This window comes from Amblyraja radiata, chromosome 1 (genome assembly GCF_010909765.2).
Source record: "Amblyraja radiata isolate CabotCenter1 chromosome 1, sAmbRad1.1.pri, whole genome shotgun sequence".
Taxonomy (NCBI): Eukaryota; Metazoa; Chordata; class Chondrichthyes; order Rajiformes; family Rajidae; genus Amblyraja; species Amblyraja radiata.
Window position 1 is genome coordinate 9,796,121 of NC_045956.1, and position 17,625 is coordinate 9,813,745.

Below are 17,625 nucleotides of genomic sequence, written 5' to 3' on the forward strand. Positions count from 1 at the left end.
TCATAAACACACACATATTCTTTTACATATTAAATATTGGAAGGAAAAACGTTCATTAAAGTTAGTCCCTGGTGAGATAGGAGTTTACAGTCCGAATGGCCTCTGGGAAGAAACTCCTTCTCATCCACTCCGTTCTCACAGCATGGCAACGGAGGCGTTTGCCTGACCGTAGCAGCTGGAACAGTCCGTTGCAGGGGTGGAAGGGGTCTCCCATGATTTTATTGGCTCTGGAGTTGCACCTCCTGATGTATAGTTCCTGCAGGGGGGCGAGTGAAGTTCCCATAGTGCGTTCGGCCGAACGCACTACTCTCTGCAGAGCCTTCTTGTCCTGGGCAGAGCAATTCCCAAACCAGATGGTAATATTTCCGGACAAGATGCTTTCCACAGCCGCTGAGTAGAAGCACTCGAGGATCCTCGGAGACACTCTGAATTTCCTCAATTGCCTGAGGTGGTAAAGGCGCTGCCTTGCCTTACTCACGAGTGCTGCGGCGTGTGCTGTCCATGTCATATCCTCAGAGATGTGGACTCCCAGATATTTAAAACAGCTCACCCTATCCACAGTATCCCCATTTATCCTCAATGGAGTGTACGACTTTGAGCCTACAGTACCTATTGTTATGGTCTCTGTATGTATTCTTTATTAAAGTACTTATTATGAAGTTCTATGGCTCAGTGTTAACAGTACTTTACATATCTGCTTCCATACTCCATTTTACACATGGCTGCATCTTTTCCAACCTCACCACTGAAGTTGCCCAAAAGGGCCAGTTTGTCTGCCTCTGGATCCTGATTAGAGTTGTTGTTTCAAGATCCTCCTTGGTCTTCAGAGGTTCCAGAGTTGAGATCTTTGTACTGATGACCACAGGGTGCTGTTCAAGTTCAAGTGAGTTTATTGTCATGTGTCCCTGTATAGGACAATGAAATTCTTGCTTTGCTTCAGCACACAGAACATAGTGTCCACAGGGCAGTTGCTACAATCCTAAACAAGCTCAATTCATACAGATACAACTCATGAAAATACTGTAGTGTCCCCATCTTCTGGTTTGTCCTTTCGGAAGTTGGGTTGTCCATTGGTTTGTTCTTTATGCTGGACAATTCCTGTCTATTGTGTCTCAGTCACAACAGTGAGCTCAGACAGAGCAAGTGAGCTTCTAGGCTATGATAATGGAGTTCTGTTGGAATTCTCCATGAGGATCCTGACACATTGATACACACACACACACACACACACACACACACACACACACACACACACACACACACACACACACACACACACACACACACACACACACACACACACACACACACACACACACACACACACACACACACACACACACACACATGCGCATATGAAGAGATCTCCCGCTCAACTCCCAATTTATTTATCTTCTTTTTCAAGAAATGGATAGGGTTTAAATTTACCAGCAGAAAAGAAAAGCAACCTTTTGAAATAAGATAAACGACTAAGAAAAATTCACACTAAAATCACTCAAGTATTGATATTCATTATCAAGCCTAAATTCTGGGCATCACACCTCAAGAATAACACTAATCCTGGGGATGTGTAAAACAGATACAACAAAATGGATGTGAGACTAAAAGTTTGGAAAGGCTTGTAATCCATTGGGCACAGCGGATTAAAACCAAGGACGTGTTGGAGTGGACAGAGAGAAACAAAAACAGAAAACACTTGAAGCACTCAGCAGGTCAGATTACATCTGTGGAAAGAGAAAATTTGTGTTTCAAATCTGACCCTTATAAATGCCCCTGTCCCACTTAGGAAACCTGAACGGAAACCACTGGAGACTTTGCGCCCCACCCAAGGTTTCCGTGCGGTTCCCGGAGATTTTTTGTCAATCTCCCTACCTGCTTCCACTACCTGCAACCTCCGGCAACCACCTGCAACCTCCGGGAACCGCACGGAAACCTCGGGTGGGGCGCAAAGTCTCCAGAGGTTTCCGTTCAGGTTTCCTAAGTGGGACAGGGGCATTAATCACAACTAGAAAGAAGCCTGTTCAACTGCAGGGAAGGTGGGGAAGGTGCATGTCTCTGATCGGATAAAACCTGGGTGATCATGGGGATGAGCTGTAAATAGGGCTGTGAATGATGAGCAGATGAGAAGAATTTCAAAGCATAGCAGTGGCGTGCAAATTCCATTTTTATTATTCTTTGACAGAATAAATCCTTGAGTAGTCGTAGGGTGAGAAAGTGACAGGAATGGGGCAGGGACTGGTGATGGAGAGGATAGTTAAGATTGCTGAGCTCCTTACAATTACTCTGGAGGAGCTGCGACTCTTCACAAACTTCATATGTTACATATATGTAATTGATTTTTAATCCTCTGATTCATTCCAACAGGCTATTCATTAGGAAAAACTGGAAACGCTACTACAATGAATCAGGCAACTCAGACGGCTGAATATGAAACAGATACTGCTAGTACACCTCATGGTCCCTGTACCCACAACTGTCCGACATCACAGCCAAGCAGTAAGGCGTCACCAACGGCTTCACAAAGTTCAGCAGCAACAACAATCATTCTGGAAGATGTCCGCAACGAAGATATTGCAAATCCTATCACAAAGGCAATTGAACATCTCTGGATAAGAACTGAAAATTCTACATATGCATTGGTCTTTTTCTCATCATCGGGAAATACCACGAAGATCAAATTTGATAACCGAAAATTAATTGGGATCATTCTGCTACCAATTCTGATCCTTTTTCTGCTTGGTTTAATTATTGCCATTGTGATGACTTGTTCCTCTGGGAAAAGAAAAAGTAAGTTGCTGATGTGTTCAAGCTAAAATAAATATCAAGGAGCAAACAAAATAGTTGGCCTGTAAAGAAGAACTAATCAGATGACTGTGGGCGGGGTTGCTGCTCTGTGATACAATGGGGGTAATTGATTTTACTTTCATTTGAAGCCAATTTGTGGGAACAATGGCCAATATAATAGTAAGATTAAACGAGAACTTACCAGTTTGAAGTTTGATCTTTATTTTATGAGGAGGAACGTTGAGGGAATACGTGAAGAACCCCGCCTACGGCGCATGCGTGTCATTCTTCAAAGCAGCGGTGTGAGGTCACAGATAGAAAATAATGACCTAAGATAGTAAGATTATTAAAGAGATACCAGTTTAAGATATGACCATATAAGGGTGGGAGCGGAGGGCACGTATTCCCTCAACGTTCCTCCTCATAAAATAAAGATCAAACTTCAAACTGGTAAGTTCTCGTTTAATCTTACTATTTTACTTCGGAGTCACGTGAGTGACTTCGTGAAGACTTCAAAGCTCTGTGACCTCATGCCGTGGAACGAGTCCAATCTTCACAACTGCCTTGGTAGTTTGGGAGAAATTGTTACTGGTATTTAAAAAAAAAACACAATGATACCAACATTTTTAAGCAAAAATTGTAAATAATATTTATTAAATCAATTTATAAACCTTATAAGCTTCAGGTGTAAATTAAATAGAACTCAAAATTTTGCCCGAAAACGTTTCTTCTTTTCTAACTGGTTTGTTGTAATATGTGCGAAACGTTTTCTCTGATGACCATCCTGCAGTTCTGAGGATATTGTCCATCGGTACCTCCAGGCGATTAGCTGCTGATGTAGATGCAGCCCTGGTGGAGTGAGATTTGAATACATTAGTGTCCACTCCTGCCTGAACTAAGCAATATCTCAGCCACCGTGAAATGGTCTGAGTCGAGACTTTATGGTATGGCTTCTTATGGCTAATTAAAAGAGCCTTTTCATTGCCTCTGATAGCCTTCGTTCTGTCCATATATAACATGATGTGTTTTACTACACAGAGACGTTCATCCTGTGGATAGGCTATGAACTCTATCACCTGACCCGCTGATCCTGGTCTATTTTGCTTAATAAGGCCCTGGATCACGAAAATCAGCCTTCCTGTCGCCTCCGTCAAGTTATCCAATCTTAACTTCTGTAATGACTGGACCCTTTGCGCTGTGACCAGCGCCATAAGCATAACCATTTTCATAGTTAGATAGTTTAGCGGTAATGCCGTAGCCGGTGACCAATTCCGTAACATTTTTAGGACTACGCTCACATCCCAGATTTGGCTATATCTAGCCCTTGGTGGGTTAGTGTTAAAGATGCCTCGTAGCAGTTTTATTACTAGAGGATGTGAGCCGACACCCTGTCTTTCTGTGCCTTCCCATAAATAACTGGACAAGGCACTCCTAGCACTATTGACCGTGCTGTAACTGAGTCCTTCAAAGTGCAGGCTTGTGAGGAATTCTAGAACAGCTGGAATATCCACCTTTCTGTGGTCTAGATTGTTGTCCAGGCAGTATTTAGTCCATTTCTTGACATGACATAAATATTGTTTTTGAGTGGAAAGTCTCTGTGCTGCTGTGATCATGTCCACAGTTCTATCAGATAAACCCATATGCCGAAATGGTTCCTTCAGAGTCTACAAACCAATAAATTTAGATAATTATGGCAAGGATGGCTGTCCCCAGTCACCGGATGCACCAGCAACTGAGGACTATGTTTTAAAGTAATATATGGTGTAAGCACCAAATCCTGCAGCACCGAGAACCATGGTTGGGTAGGCCAATCAGGTACTATGAGAATCCCAGATGCCGAGTCGAGCTGAATTTTCCGTAGTACCCGATTGATGAGGCAGAAAGGAGGAAATGCATAAATGAACCATTTCCCCCAGTGCAAAGAGAATGCATCTGTAGCTTCTGCCTCAGGATCTGGTTCCCATGATATATACCTAGGTAACTGATGATTTAACCTGGATGCAAAAAGATCAATATCCGGCCTTCCGTACTTTGCTGTGATATCAGCAAATATCTTTCTGTCTAACATCCATTCCGTATTTTCATTAAATTTTCGTGACCTGGCGTCTGCCACTGAATTAAGTATCCCTGGTAGATACGTAGCCGATAACCAAATATTCCTTTGGATACACCATTCCCAAATATGGTTTGCCAATTCATCACAGGATATTGATATATTTCCACCCATATGATTTATATATGCCACCACCGTGGTATTGTCTATCTGCAATCTAACATGCTGGTTAATCATTCCCGAGCAATAAGATTTTAAACCATAAAAAGCACTCAACATTTCTAAGTAATTTATACCCTTTGTGGTAAGTAGGTTAGTTTCCTGTATATTCCATCTCCCTCCAGAGCTCGAGATGGTATCCGTTGCTCCCCAACCCAGTGCACTGGCATCTGTTTGTAATACCACAGATGGGTTTGGAATAACTATTGGGTTGGAGCTATATATAACATTTTGTTCCCACCATTGTAGTTCTTTTATAGCTCTAAATTTTTTCTCTCTGTAAATTTTGGTAGTGCAATCGTCCAAATTGAATGGCAGGAAACGTGGCTATAATTTTCCCAATAATCCTGGCTACCCGTCTAATGGATGGTTTAACGGTATTAATAAGCTCTGTGCAATCCTTTTGGAACTCAGTGGCTTTCCCTATAGGTAAAGTCACTAACATATCAAGTGTGTTAATAGTGAACCCCAAGTAATCAATATTAGTTGCAGGTGTTAATCTTGACTTAATTGGATGGATAATGAATCCCAGCTGTTCCATCAATTTTCTTGTGGCAACCACTGCTCTACTAGCCAATTCATAAGTTTTCCCCACAATCAAGATATCATCCAAATATGCCATCACTCTATAGTTTTGTTGTCTAAGAAATGCCAAAGCTGGCCCATCCAATTAAATTTCAAAACCCGTCTGTGTTCTTCTCTGATGGGTACCGTATAGTAAGCATCTTGCAGATCAATACTTGCCATAAAGTAGCCTGCCGACACTAGCTCTGTAGCAGTACTAAAAGTATCCATTTTAAAATGAGCATATTGTACAAACTTATTAAGTGTTGATAAATCAATAATTATCCGGCAACCCCCATCTTTCTTATGTCTAATGAATATATTTGAGACAAATTCCTGTTGTTCATGTTTGGTTTTTTCAATTACTCCTTTCGTGAACAACCTTTGTATTTCAATTTTTGCTTTAGCTCTGTCTAATTTGGTAAGCATATAAGTTCTGTCCGGTGTATGTTGTACTGGAGGTTCTTGTATGTGTATAAACTCTATAAGATATCCCTTAATACTGCTAAGGATATACCTATCCACAGTTAACTTACACCATGCTTCCAAATGAAATTGCAACCTCCCTCCAAGTTCTGTGCTCCTTATTAATTTTTGAGGCACAGACCCACCTACCTCCATGGTTATCGGTGGTGTTACTTTCTTGGTCTTAACCGAGGTTGCGGAGGGCCTTGAGGTTGAAAGTGGGGTAAATGTTGAAGTGGAGGCTTCCGCATTTTCCATTGTGGGCGTCCCGGGCCAACCCCTAAAAAAGGACGCTGTTGCTGGTTTCCCCTGGCCTCTCTCCAATTTTTCGTACTATACATACTAGTACTTGCTTTTTTAGTCGTCCCATAAGGATGATACCGTTTTCCGACATATCCTTTGGTCGCTTTTATTAGGCCCAACGTTTTGGCCTCTTCCTCCAAATCTTTGACCTGTTTTGATAGGTCACCCCCAAACAACAAATTTTGAGGTTTTATGGCTTTCTGTTTGCACAGGATTGCAAATTTTGGGTCTAACGTTGGCTGAATAGCCCCTTTCCTGATGTTGTTCAGTTCAAATTGAACATTGCAAAACAGTGCTAAAGCGTCTTTCATGTCATTGGACATATCCACATTTTCCAGCCTACGGGCCAAAGCTGTTATACCCGCCGAGAGTCCTTTACTAGCATTCTGTATTTTTATATCCAGACTCCGAATATCCTGCCCCACGTGTCTCCAAATGCTTCGGTTCACCTTGGGTACATTCAGAGCCGCACAATTTCGCGGAGGTAAATGTCTTGCCCATACCTCAGCTAAGGTATCAGTTTTGAGGTGATGGGTCGTCATATAATCAATGCTGGCCGCCATCCTGGCCTCTAGGTCTTTTCCAGTTTCTTCTTGCTGGAAATATGTGTGCACCATGTCCAGCAACTGTGTTCCCTCATCCTCCATATGGGAACGTGGCTCTGACTCTTGTTCAGAGTCCGAGTCAGGCAGCCCTTGAACACCCTCTTCAGATGAGGATGATATGTCCAGCAGCCTTTTCTGGCCATGCTCTGAGGGACTTACACCTGTATGTGTGCGGCTTTTATCCATTTTCTGGAGCCTGACACTATGGAGATGTTCCTCCCACAACCGCTCCAGCCGACTTTCGTGCTCTCCCGCACTAGTCGCTCGCGGGTGTTTCTTTTTAGCCCACCGCTCCTGCCGACTTTCGTGCCCTCGGGCACTAGTCGCACGCGGTTTAAATCGCAACTCGTCGCCATGCCTACCGGCTCTGGTTGCTCCCGGCCGCTGCAAACGCCGTTTTTTCGCCGTCCCGGTACTCCTCCAAACAGATAGATGACGGCCCCACATGCTGCAGCCACTCGTACTGTTTTCCGAGCTCTGCAGATGCGATCGCTGCCGGCTGCTCTATGCCCTGCAGCTGGTCATCATCACTGCTATACAAGTAAGTATTTACCGGCGATTTTTCGGGCTCACTTTCCCAGCGGTTCGTTTTGCGTTTCGCCTTCCCGCCCGGTCTAGAATTAGTTTTTCCCGGCGCGGGGTTTGAATCTGGCACAGCTGGCTCAACGCAAACTGCCTGTGCCGTCGGCTGCTGCTGCGGGTCCCCGGCACCTTTACCGCCGACATCCTGCAGCTTCTTCACAGCCTTTCTGCGTCCTCTATCCATTCCTAAAAAACGGTGAAAATGCAGAATCACTTACCTGCCGTCGACCGGCTTTTCAACTCTCCCGTTCAAGGGGACGTCCTCCCCAGGTCCGACACGTTCAATGCGTGTATGCGATATGACACGCATGCGCCGTAGGCGGGGTTCTTCACGAAGTCACTCACGTGACTCCGAAGTAAAATCCTACTTGTTCCCTGTCCAGTGTGCCACAGCAGAGTGGATGTTATTATACTTTCAATGCTGCTTTGGCACACTCAAACAACCTCATGAGAAATCTAGCACATTGGAACAATCTAGCACATTTTGAATTTGTGTCTGATGAAAAATTAGCATAAAAAGATAGACACAAAATGGTGAAGTAATCCAGCGGGGCAAGCAGCATCTCTGGAGAAAATACATAAGTGACGTTTCGGGACGGGACCCATCTTCAGATCTTTTTTAAGGATTTATTTGTAGTAGGGACAGTGGGGGGGGGGAAATGGAAAAAAGCGAAAAGCGGCTGGATGAAATGTGGCCAGCAACAGTTGATCTCAGACGAGGGGCTTTTCATAGGCAGATAGTTGGACAAAGGCTAGAGATAGAAACATGTATGAGCCTGAGAGGAATACAAGGTTGTGATCTAGGAAGCTGCTTAACAGATTTTTAGTGGGGGGAGGGGGAAGAGAGATGTTTCTAGAAGTTACCTAAAAAGGGGAGGGGGTGGGGGAAGTTGCTAGAGGTTATCTAATATTGGAGAATTCAATGTTCCATTGGCTTGTAAGCTACATAAGCAGAAAATGAGGTGCTGTTGCTCCAGTTTGCATGTGCCCTTGGTCTGGCAATGGAAGGAGCCCAGGAAGTCAGTATGGAAATGGGAAGGGGAGTTAAAGTGGTTAACAACTGGGAGATGCAGTAGACCTTGGCGGACCGATGGTTAGTGTTCAGAACGCAGGGAGGAACAGGCCGCTGGGTTCATTTCATATTAAATCATAATTGAAAGATTGACTCACAATAGAGTAATTGCTAAGAAATGTTGTGAAGTCTATCCCCAGATTTCAGAAAATTTGTGTGGAAATGTGTTTCAACATGCATTTACTTCTTTTTCACAGGAAAATATGATGATATAATTCCAACAAGGTATGAGGTTTCTAATGCATTCTTTTAAACAAAATTAAATACACTTACATAAACTGAAATTATTTCTGAAGCTAGCTGCGACAGGCTTTAAGAGGAAAACACTAACATGTTTCAAAAGCATTTCATCTTAATGTGAATGTCTTTATGTTTCTGGATGAATTTTTTCACTTTGAAATGTTGCTGGGTGTAAATGTTGGAAAGTATTTGTGCTGCTATTGGACAGAGATACTCCTTTCATATTCCAATGCTTGGATAATTCCACAAATTCAAACTTGATAGTGGAAGTGGAGGCACAGGTTTTAAATGATAACAGGTAAGGTTAGAACTGATGTCAAGTTTTCTTTCACGGAATATTATCTGAAATAATTCAATAATATTAATAATAAGTTTCCTGGATAAATTCCTGACCACAAAATCCTGGAACCATTTAGGAATAAAATGGATGGTTCAAGTTCAAGTTCAAGTGAGTTTATTGTCATGTGTCCCTGATAGGACAATGAAATTCTTGCTTTGCTTCAGCACAACAGAACATAGTAGGCATTGACTACAAAACAGATCAGTGTGTCCATATACCATTATATAAATATATGCACACATGAATAAATAAACTGATAAAGTGTTATTAATGGTCAGAGTTTTGTCCGAGCCAGGTTTAATAGCCTGATGGCTGTGGGGAAGTAGCTATTCCGGAACCTGATCGTTGCAGTCTTCAGGTACCTGAAGGTAGCAGGGAGATGAGTGTGTGGCCAGGATGGTGTGGATCTTTGATGATACTGCCAGCCTTTTTGAGGCAGCGACTGCGATAAATCCCCTCGATGGAAGGAAGGTCAGTGTTGAAGGGAAGTTTTAATGTTGCTCTGGATAAATGAAGGAGATGAGTTGGCATTAGATCATATGAGATCCAGGGAGACTTAGGTGGCTGAATAGAGAATTGGTTTCACGGAAGGAAGCAGAGAGCGATCTTGGAAGATTGTGTTTTGGACTGGAGGCCTGACTTGTGGTGCGCTGCAGGACCGGTGCTGGCACCATCGATGCTTGTGGTTTATATCAATCATTTGGAAGAGAATGTAGAAGACATGAATAGTAAGTTTGTAGATGACACTAAAGTGTCGATAGCTAAGATTGTTATCAGCAGGATCTTGATCAGTTGGGGAGGTGGGCTGAGGAGTTTAATGTAGAGAAGTCTGAGGTGTTGCAAACCAGGTCAGGAATTTCACAGTGCATTAAAATACACTGCCACTTTATAAAATGCCTATTAATTTGAAATAATCATGTGAGGGTCATTTAATAGGTTGTTAAGTAGTATTTATGCTTAGTAAACAATTAAAAAGGTCTCACATAACTAAGGTTTACAAGGTTAATTCCCGGGATGGCGGGACTGTCATATGCTGAGAGAATGGAGCAGCTGGGCTTGTATACTCTGGAGTTTAGAAGGATGAGAGGGTATCTCATTGAAACATATAAGATTGTTAAGGGCTTGGACACGCTCGAGGCAGGAAACATGTTCCCGATGTTGGGGGAGTCCAGAACCAGGGGCCACAGTTTAAGAATAAGGAGTAATCCATTTAGAATGGAGACGAGGAAACACTTTTTCCTCACAGAGAGTGGTGAGTCTGTGGAATTCTCTGCCTCAGAGGGCCGTGGAGGCAGGTTCTCTGGATGCTTTCAAGAGAGAGCTAGATAGGGCTCTTAAAAATAGCGGAGTCATGGGATATGGGGAGAAGGCAGGAACGGGGTACTGATTGGGGATGATCAGCCATGATCACATTGAATGGCGGTGCTGGCTCGAAGGGCCAAATGGCCTACTCCTGCACCTATTGTCTATTGTGTCTATTGCCTAAACACAAGATTTTCATAGTATTTCATAGGAAGAATAGTACCTTATATTCTCTAAGCACTCTGTACCATCACTATTTACAGATGGGATGTCAATCCAATTGACATCCCATTGTAATGGGATTTATTGTACTTAATTACAATATTTATTGTACTTAAGTTTGAACTAATTGTATCTATGCACGGTACATCTGATCTGTTGGAATAGCATGCAATTCAACGCTTTTCCCTGTGCCTCGGTACATGTGACAAAAATAAACCTAAACCTATTCACAGCCATTCTGGTGACTTTTGATTATATTGAGGATGAAGCAGATCATTCAGTGGAATTACTGACAGTAATCTTAGGGCTCCTGCATTAAACTATGTGTGCATGAAAATGCCCGACTTTTTCACCCAGGGAGTTGTGAATTTATGGAATTCCCTGCCACAGAGTGGAGGCCAAATCACTGGATGGATTTAAGAGAGGGTTAGATAGAGCTCTAGGGGCTGGTGGAGTCAAGGGATATGGGGAGAAGGCAGGCACGGGTTATTGATAGGGGACGATCAGCCATGATCACAATGAATGGCGGTGCTGGCTCGAAGGGCCGAATGGCCTCCTCCTGCACCTACAGTATTTTCTATGTTTCTATGTGTCTATGCTGCTGGTTTCAGGGAAAATATGATGGTGAATGCTAGTTGTATGTTGCCATCGACTTTCCCTGATGGTCACCAAACACATGAGACATACCTGTCTTTGCTTTGTCAGAAGCGACTGTTTACTGCTCTAAATGCTTAAGTTGATGTTGCTCAAGGACTTCCTTTCACAACTGGTAGGAGCTGATTAAATAGATAACATCTCACTTGTGTTGTGTGTGCTTGCACCATAGGTCTTGCAGAAAGATCACAGATTTAATCCAAGAATTATTTAAAATCCACTGGACAGAATATAAAGGGGTGGCACGGTGGCGCAGCATTAGAGTTGCTGCCTTACAGCACCAGAGACCTGGGTTTGATCCTGACTATGGGTGCTGTCTGTATGGTGTTTATACGTTCTCCCCATGACCACGAGCGTTTTCCCCAGGAGCTCCAGTTTCCCCCCCACACTCCAAAGATATACATGTTTGTAGGATAATTGGCTTTGGTAAAAATTGTAAATTGTCCCAAGTGTACGGAATAGTGCTTGTGTGCGGGGATTGCTGGTAGGTGCGGGCTTGGAAGGCTGAAGGGTGTGTTTTGGCGGCGTATCTTTAAACTAAACTGAACTGCCACTTAAAGCATCCAAAGTGACTAGTTTGTTCCGGATAGCCACATGTCTTGTGGTGGACGCCTCCTGTAATCAGGGAGAAGGGCTGTTATGAAACCTGAGGAAACCTTAGGAAACCTGAACGGTAACCTCTGGAGACTTTGCGCCCCACCCAAGGTTTCCGTGCGGTTCCCGGAGGTTGCAGGTGGTTGACGGAGGTTGCAGGTAGTGGAAGCAGGTAAGGAGGCTGACAAAAACCTCCGGGAACCGCACGGAAACCTTGGGTGGGGCGCAAAGTCTCCAGAGGTTTCCGTTCAGGTTTCCTAAGTGGGACAGGGGCATAAAGAGTCCATGAATGGATGGAAGCTGTCACTTGCCCCAATCAACGCTCAGAGATGGATCTCATGACAGTGAAGTCTTCTCAGGCTGGCTGTCCTTGTCATCCTTTTCACCCTTGTAACCCGGTGTCGGAAAGCGTTAGCTATCCGTTTCATGATGGTCCAAATAGGCTGTGGGCTGGACATTCACAGACTTGGCAGTTAACAAAGTGATTCTGGAGGCTGGGACGTTGTGCCAGATTTGTGGCATGAGAATTTTCAAGGTGTGAATTGTTTTTTAATTAGCCAAAAATATTTACAGTTTTTACGCTTTTAGTTACAAAGACCTGTTTTTTCAAACCGACCAACAGATATTTATTTGTTATTTCTCTTCAAAAGCCCTATATTCGAGGAAGATGCAGCTTCTGTGATGGAAGTTGAAATGGAAGAAGTCACCAAATGGATGGGCAGCATGAAACAAAAGAGTGAGTGAATTTTTGAAACATGTAAAGTGAGAACCAATGTAAAATATAGATGTGTCTCAGTTTTGGGAGTCAAATTATGGAACGGGCTTAGTGATGAGTTGACATTTTGTAGCTCTCTGTTGAGTTTCAAAAAAGCCTTAAAATGTAAAATAGTTAAGGATTATAATGTAAAATTATTAAAATGTAAAATAAGAAAGGATTAGAAACATAGAAACATGGAAAATAGGTGCAGGAGTAGGCCATTCGGCCCTTCGAGCCTGCACCGCCATTCAATCTGATCGTGGCTGATCATCCAACTCAGTATCCCATCCCTGCCTTCTCTCCATACCCCATGATCCCTTTAGCCACAAGGGCCGCATCTAACTCCCTCTTAAATATAGCCAATGACTACCTTCTGTGACAGAGAATTCCACAGATTCACCACTCTCTGTGTAAAAAATGATTCTCTCATCTCGGTCCTAAAAGACTTCCCTCTTATCCTTAAACTGTGACCCCTAGTTCTGGACTTCCCCAACATCGGGAACAATCTTCCTGCATCTAGCCTGTCCAACCCCTTAAGAATTTTGTAAGTTTCTATAAGATCCCCCCTCAATCTTCTGAAGTCTAGCGAGTACAAGCCGATTACAATTTAGAGTAAATCTTTTTTTTTAAATTTCCTTTGTAATGCTGATATTCTGGGTTATCTTATGGATTGTATAGGATAGGCAAAAATAAGCTTTGTGGCTTCAGCCTATTCCTCTTTCGGTCATTGATTGTGTGAACGTTGTGTGAAATGGATACAGTGTTGGTTCATATTCACACAGATTGTAAAGTTTAGTTCTTTTTAATGTATGACCGAAATAAACCATTCATTCATTCATTTATTCATTCATTCATTCATTCATTCATTCATTCATTCATTCATTCATTCATTCATTCATTCATTCATTCATGCATTCAACAAGCCCTCAGCCTAGTGAACTCGACTTAGTCCCCAGTTTAGGATGCAATCCAGCAGGGAGACATCAGGGCAGTGGCTCTACAGGTGTAGCTTGTGGTTCCAAATGCCACAAAGATATTCATTCCCACTCCTCCCTCCTCTCATCACAGTCTCAACACCTTTGCTTCCCTACTTCCCTTCCCTCTCTATTTCCTCATAACTTCTTGTCCCTTCTCTACTCTTTTAACGGCATTGGGAAATTTCTTATGTTACATATTTATGGAAAATTCAGTGCAAAAACCTTATTTGAAGGCCTAGCAAGTAACTTCTCCACCAGGCTTGAGATTTGTGCTGTTAAAGAGTGTGTTGCTGTTCTCTCTGATAATTACACTTTAAAATCATTTTAGGTCAACATGAAAACTTATCAGATGTCATTGAAGACAAGAATTAAAATGCAGGTCAGTGTTCGGTATTTTAAATTCTGAAAGATAATTACATGTATTTCTTAATATAAATGTGGAGTTTACATACTTACATTTAAATAAACAATGCATAGATTTTTTTTAAAGCCTATAATTGCCTTCACTATCTGCGACATGCCATGACAAGGCACAACAGAAAGTGATCTTGCATAAAGTGGCAGCACAAACACTGAACAGACAAGAGGGCCATGGACGGCAGCTGAAGACAGGGATCTGAGGACAACAAAGATGATTCATGGGAGTTTGGCAATGAGAATAAAAGAAGTATTAGGCTTTCATCTGATAATGATTGCATCATAGCCATACCATAACATGTTGACATCTAAACACAGTAGTTAACATTGATATTTGAAATAGCCTGAAATAATGAGAAGTATTGCAAAGTTTTATTGCATACTAGACCAAGTGGGACCCATTGGGTCCCTGTCACACGGGAGGCCTGGTCCCCCAACGCAACCCGCTCCCCCAACGCAATGTTCGACCACTCACCCATAGCCCCCACGGGAGGCCTGGTACCCCAATGCAAACCGCTCCCCAACACAATATTCCACCACTCACCCGTTCCCCCAATGCAAACCCGTTCCCCCAACGCATTATTTCACCACTCACCATTAGCCCCCAACTGTGCAGGGGCAGTTCATTTCCCCTTATTCACCCTCCCTCATTTTAAGCTTAAATAAAAATGCAATTGCACTTGCTAGATCTGGCAGGACTCAGTGTCCTGGGATTTCAACATTGTCACGGGCAGGGCTACAATCCCATTGTGATGTCATAGCTGTAACTGCCAGTGCAGAGGGAATACATTTTTCTCAAAGCGGGGTTTTGTAAAGTTAAAAATGTGAATAACTTGTAAAATATAACAAATCTGAATAAAACGTGATACAATACACCACAGGACAATGGTGAGTAAGGTGGTCCAAAAATGGTAGTGCTTTTGTGTAGCGTTTTGGCATAATTCAGGCAATGAAAAGCCACAAACAAGCACGCAAACTCACTCACAGACAAGATGAGAGTTTTAGTAATATACTTGACCAACTGGGACCCTCTGGGTCCCTGTCACACGGGCCCCCAATGCAGCCCATTCCCCAACGCAATATTGCACCACTAACCCATAGCCCCCATGGGAGGCGTGGTCCCCCAACTCAACCATTACCGAACTCCCCCAATTGTACTTCCCCAATTGCAATACCAATTCGCCCTCCCCCTCCTGTCCTGCCAGGAGCTGGAGTATGTGTTCTATGATGGCAACATTGTTGCAAATGTCGGATGGAGGACTGTGATATACCATTCTGGTGAAAAGTTGGTGGAAGCACAGTGTTCCTTTATTGTAACTTTGTATCGATATTTGGTGGAAGCTGGTAGGAAGGATTTTAACAGTAAAATCTTGTTCATATTGACTTTTTTAAACCTTTAAATATCAATAACTTGTAAAATATAACATCAAACTGAAGGAAAGTTGATCAGACCGACAATGGGAAAAAGCCGAGTAAGATTCTACTAAAACTTTAGCGCTACTGTGTACCGTTTTGACGAAAATACAATCACACAGACAGACACAAACATGCATAGAAACAAGATGAGACTTTTAATAGTATATAGATACCACATATTTACATACACATTATATATGGTATGCATGTGCCTCCGTGAGTTTCACTTATATAATTGTTCTTTCAAAGCTGCAAAGAATGATAAAATATGTTTACTTCTCAAATGATGAAATATTCTAGTCGGAGCTATTGTGAATTCCCTAAACTGAAGATACCATAGATTAATTATGAGAATTTCCTGTTTGGTTAAATTTCCCTAGAATTCGTGAGCTTTGCAACTATTTGCAGTTAAAAAAACAGCAGCATGTACTTTCAAGGGGGTTTGTTGCGTGCTCACTTGAACAATAGATAATGTGAAGTAATCCCCCTGTCCCACTTAGGAAACCTGAATGGAAACCTCTGGAGACTTTGCGCCCCACCCAAGGTTTCTGTGCGGTTCCCGGAGGTTTTTGTCAGTCTCCCTACCTGCTTCCACTACCTGCAACCACCTGCAACCTCCGGGAACCACACGGAAACCTTGGGTGGGGCGCAAAGTCTGCAGAGGTTTCCGTTCAGGTTTCCTAAGTGGGACAGGGGCATAATAAAAGTAAATGTTTTCTCTTCTCTTACACATTCAACTGCGGTAGAAACCCTCTGACATAGGAAGAGATAAAAATAAATGAGAGTAGAGAATAGGAAACGGAAAATCGTGTAATAGTTACTTAGCCTAGCATTTTTAACATTTTGGAGCCAGTGGTCTTTTGTGTATATTTATGCTTATTAACTTTAATGTCACGGATTTAATGTGCAGGAGAATTTGACAGGAAATCAACTACAACCAAAACTTATGATATATGGGAATGTAACAAGGGACTGATCTGAAATGTTATCCTTGTTCGACAGTGATTTGGAACAAGTTCAAGCAGCTCTTATGGAATTAAAATGAATATAAATAATGGGTTCAATTTTCTAATCACGCTTTCGTGGAGACAAGATCTATAGCAATTATAACCTGCAGCAAACAATCTCAAATTGAATCCCAAGCGCAGTTCCACGCACAAAAAAAGAATGCTATCTGCAAATGGAAAACAAGTCTTTTCTGGTGAAATGAACATGAAAATATATCAGCACAGTGATCTGAGAATATGAGTTGGTGATTATATTATTATTCTGGGGAACTAGTGATCCTAGAAGTTGGATTTCACTCTTCAGCCCATTAAAATTTGATCAGTGCATTCATGCTAATGCAAAATCGGGTCTCTCTCTCTTTCTCACAAGGAAATTATGAAATTGGTTAGAAGGACATAAAACACACATTGGGATGGATACACCTAGGGACATGCTGAAACAAGATTTGCAGCATTGCAGTGTTACTCTGTTATCATTGGGGCAGTACTCAACCTACTACAGCTGCTAACACTATCAATGAAAATAAATGCAGTCATTAAAGGCACAGCTGGTCATTCGCATAAAAGCACCGGCTGTCATGGAGGGAGTGGTTGCAGGAAAGAGGGCTAGAATTCTACATTTATGCAGTATAGTAATGAAATCCTGATGCAGATAATTGGGGCTGGGAAGAATGTCAGAGCCAATTAGAGTCAGGGTTAGAGGGTTGGAGATGTGGTAGGCAACTGGAGCAAAACAAAACCCTCTGTTCACAGGGATAATGAGCAAACTCAGGCAGCACCACATGTTGCTACCCACAAATATGTCCATTCTTCCTGGAGGTTGATGGCAATCCTGTCACACTGTAGGTGTGCAGGCGTCAGCTGTTGTGAAGGCAGAGATAGAAACATAGAAACATAGAAAATAGGTGCAGGAGTAGGCCATTCGGCCCTTCTAGCCTGCACCGCCATTCAATATGATCATGGCTGATCATCCAACTCAGTATCCTGTACCTGCCTTCTCTCCATACCCCCTGATCCCTTTAGCCGCAATGGCCACATCAACTCCCTCTTAA

At 42.6% G+C, this 17,625-nt stretch overlaps 1 protein-coding gene across 3 annotated transcripts in view; it reads left to right on the forward strand.

Annotated features, from left to right (window-relative positions):
• Positions 1–17,625, forward strand: part of tmem154 (transmembrane protein 154) — a 53,090-nt gene that overhangs the window by 18,436 nt on the left and 17,029 nt on the right. For all 3 annotated transcript variants that reach the window (XM_033017487.1, XM_033017478.1, XM_033017498.1), the window contains exons 2-5: positions 2,365–2,787; positions 8,845–8,872; positions 12,650–12,735; positions 14,062–14,112. In XM_033017487.1, the coding sequence (XP_032873378.1) occupies positions 2,365–2,787; positions 8,845–8,872; positions 12,650–12,735; positions 14,062–14,105 (581 nt within the window). In that variant the 3' untranslated portion in view covers positions 14,106–14,112. The remainder of the gene's footprint in view (positions 1–2,364; positions 2,788–8,844; positions 8,873–12,649; positions 12,736–14,061; positions 14,113–17,625) is intronic.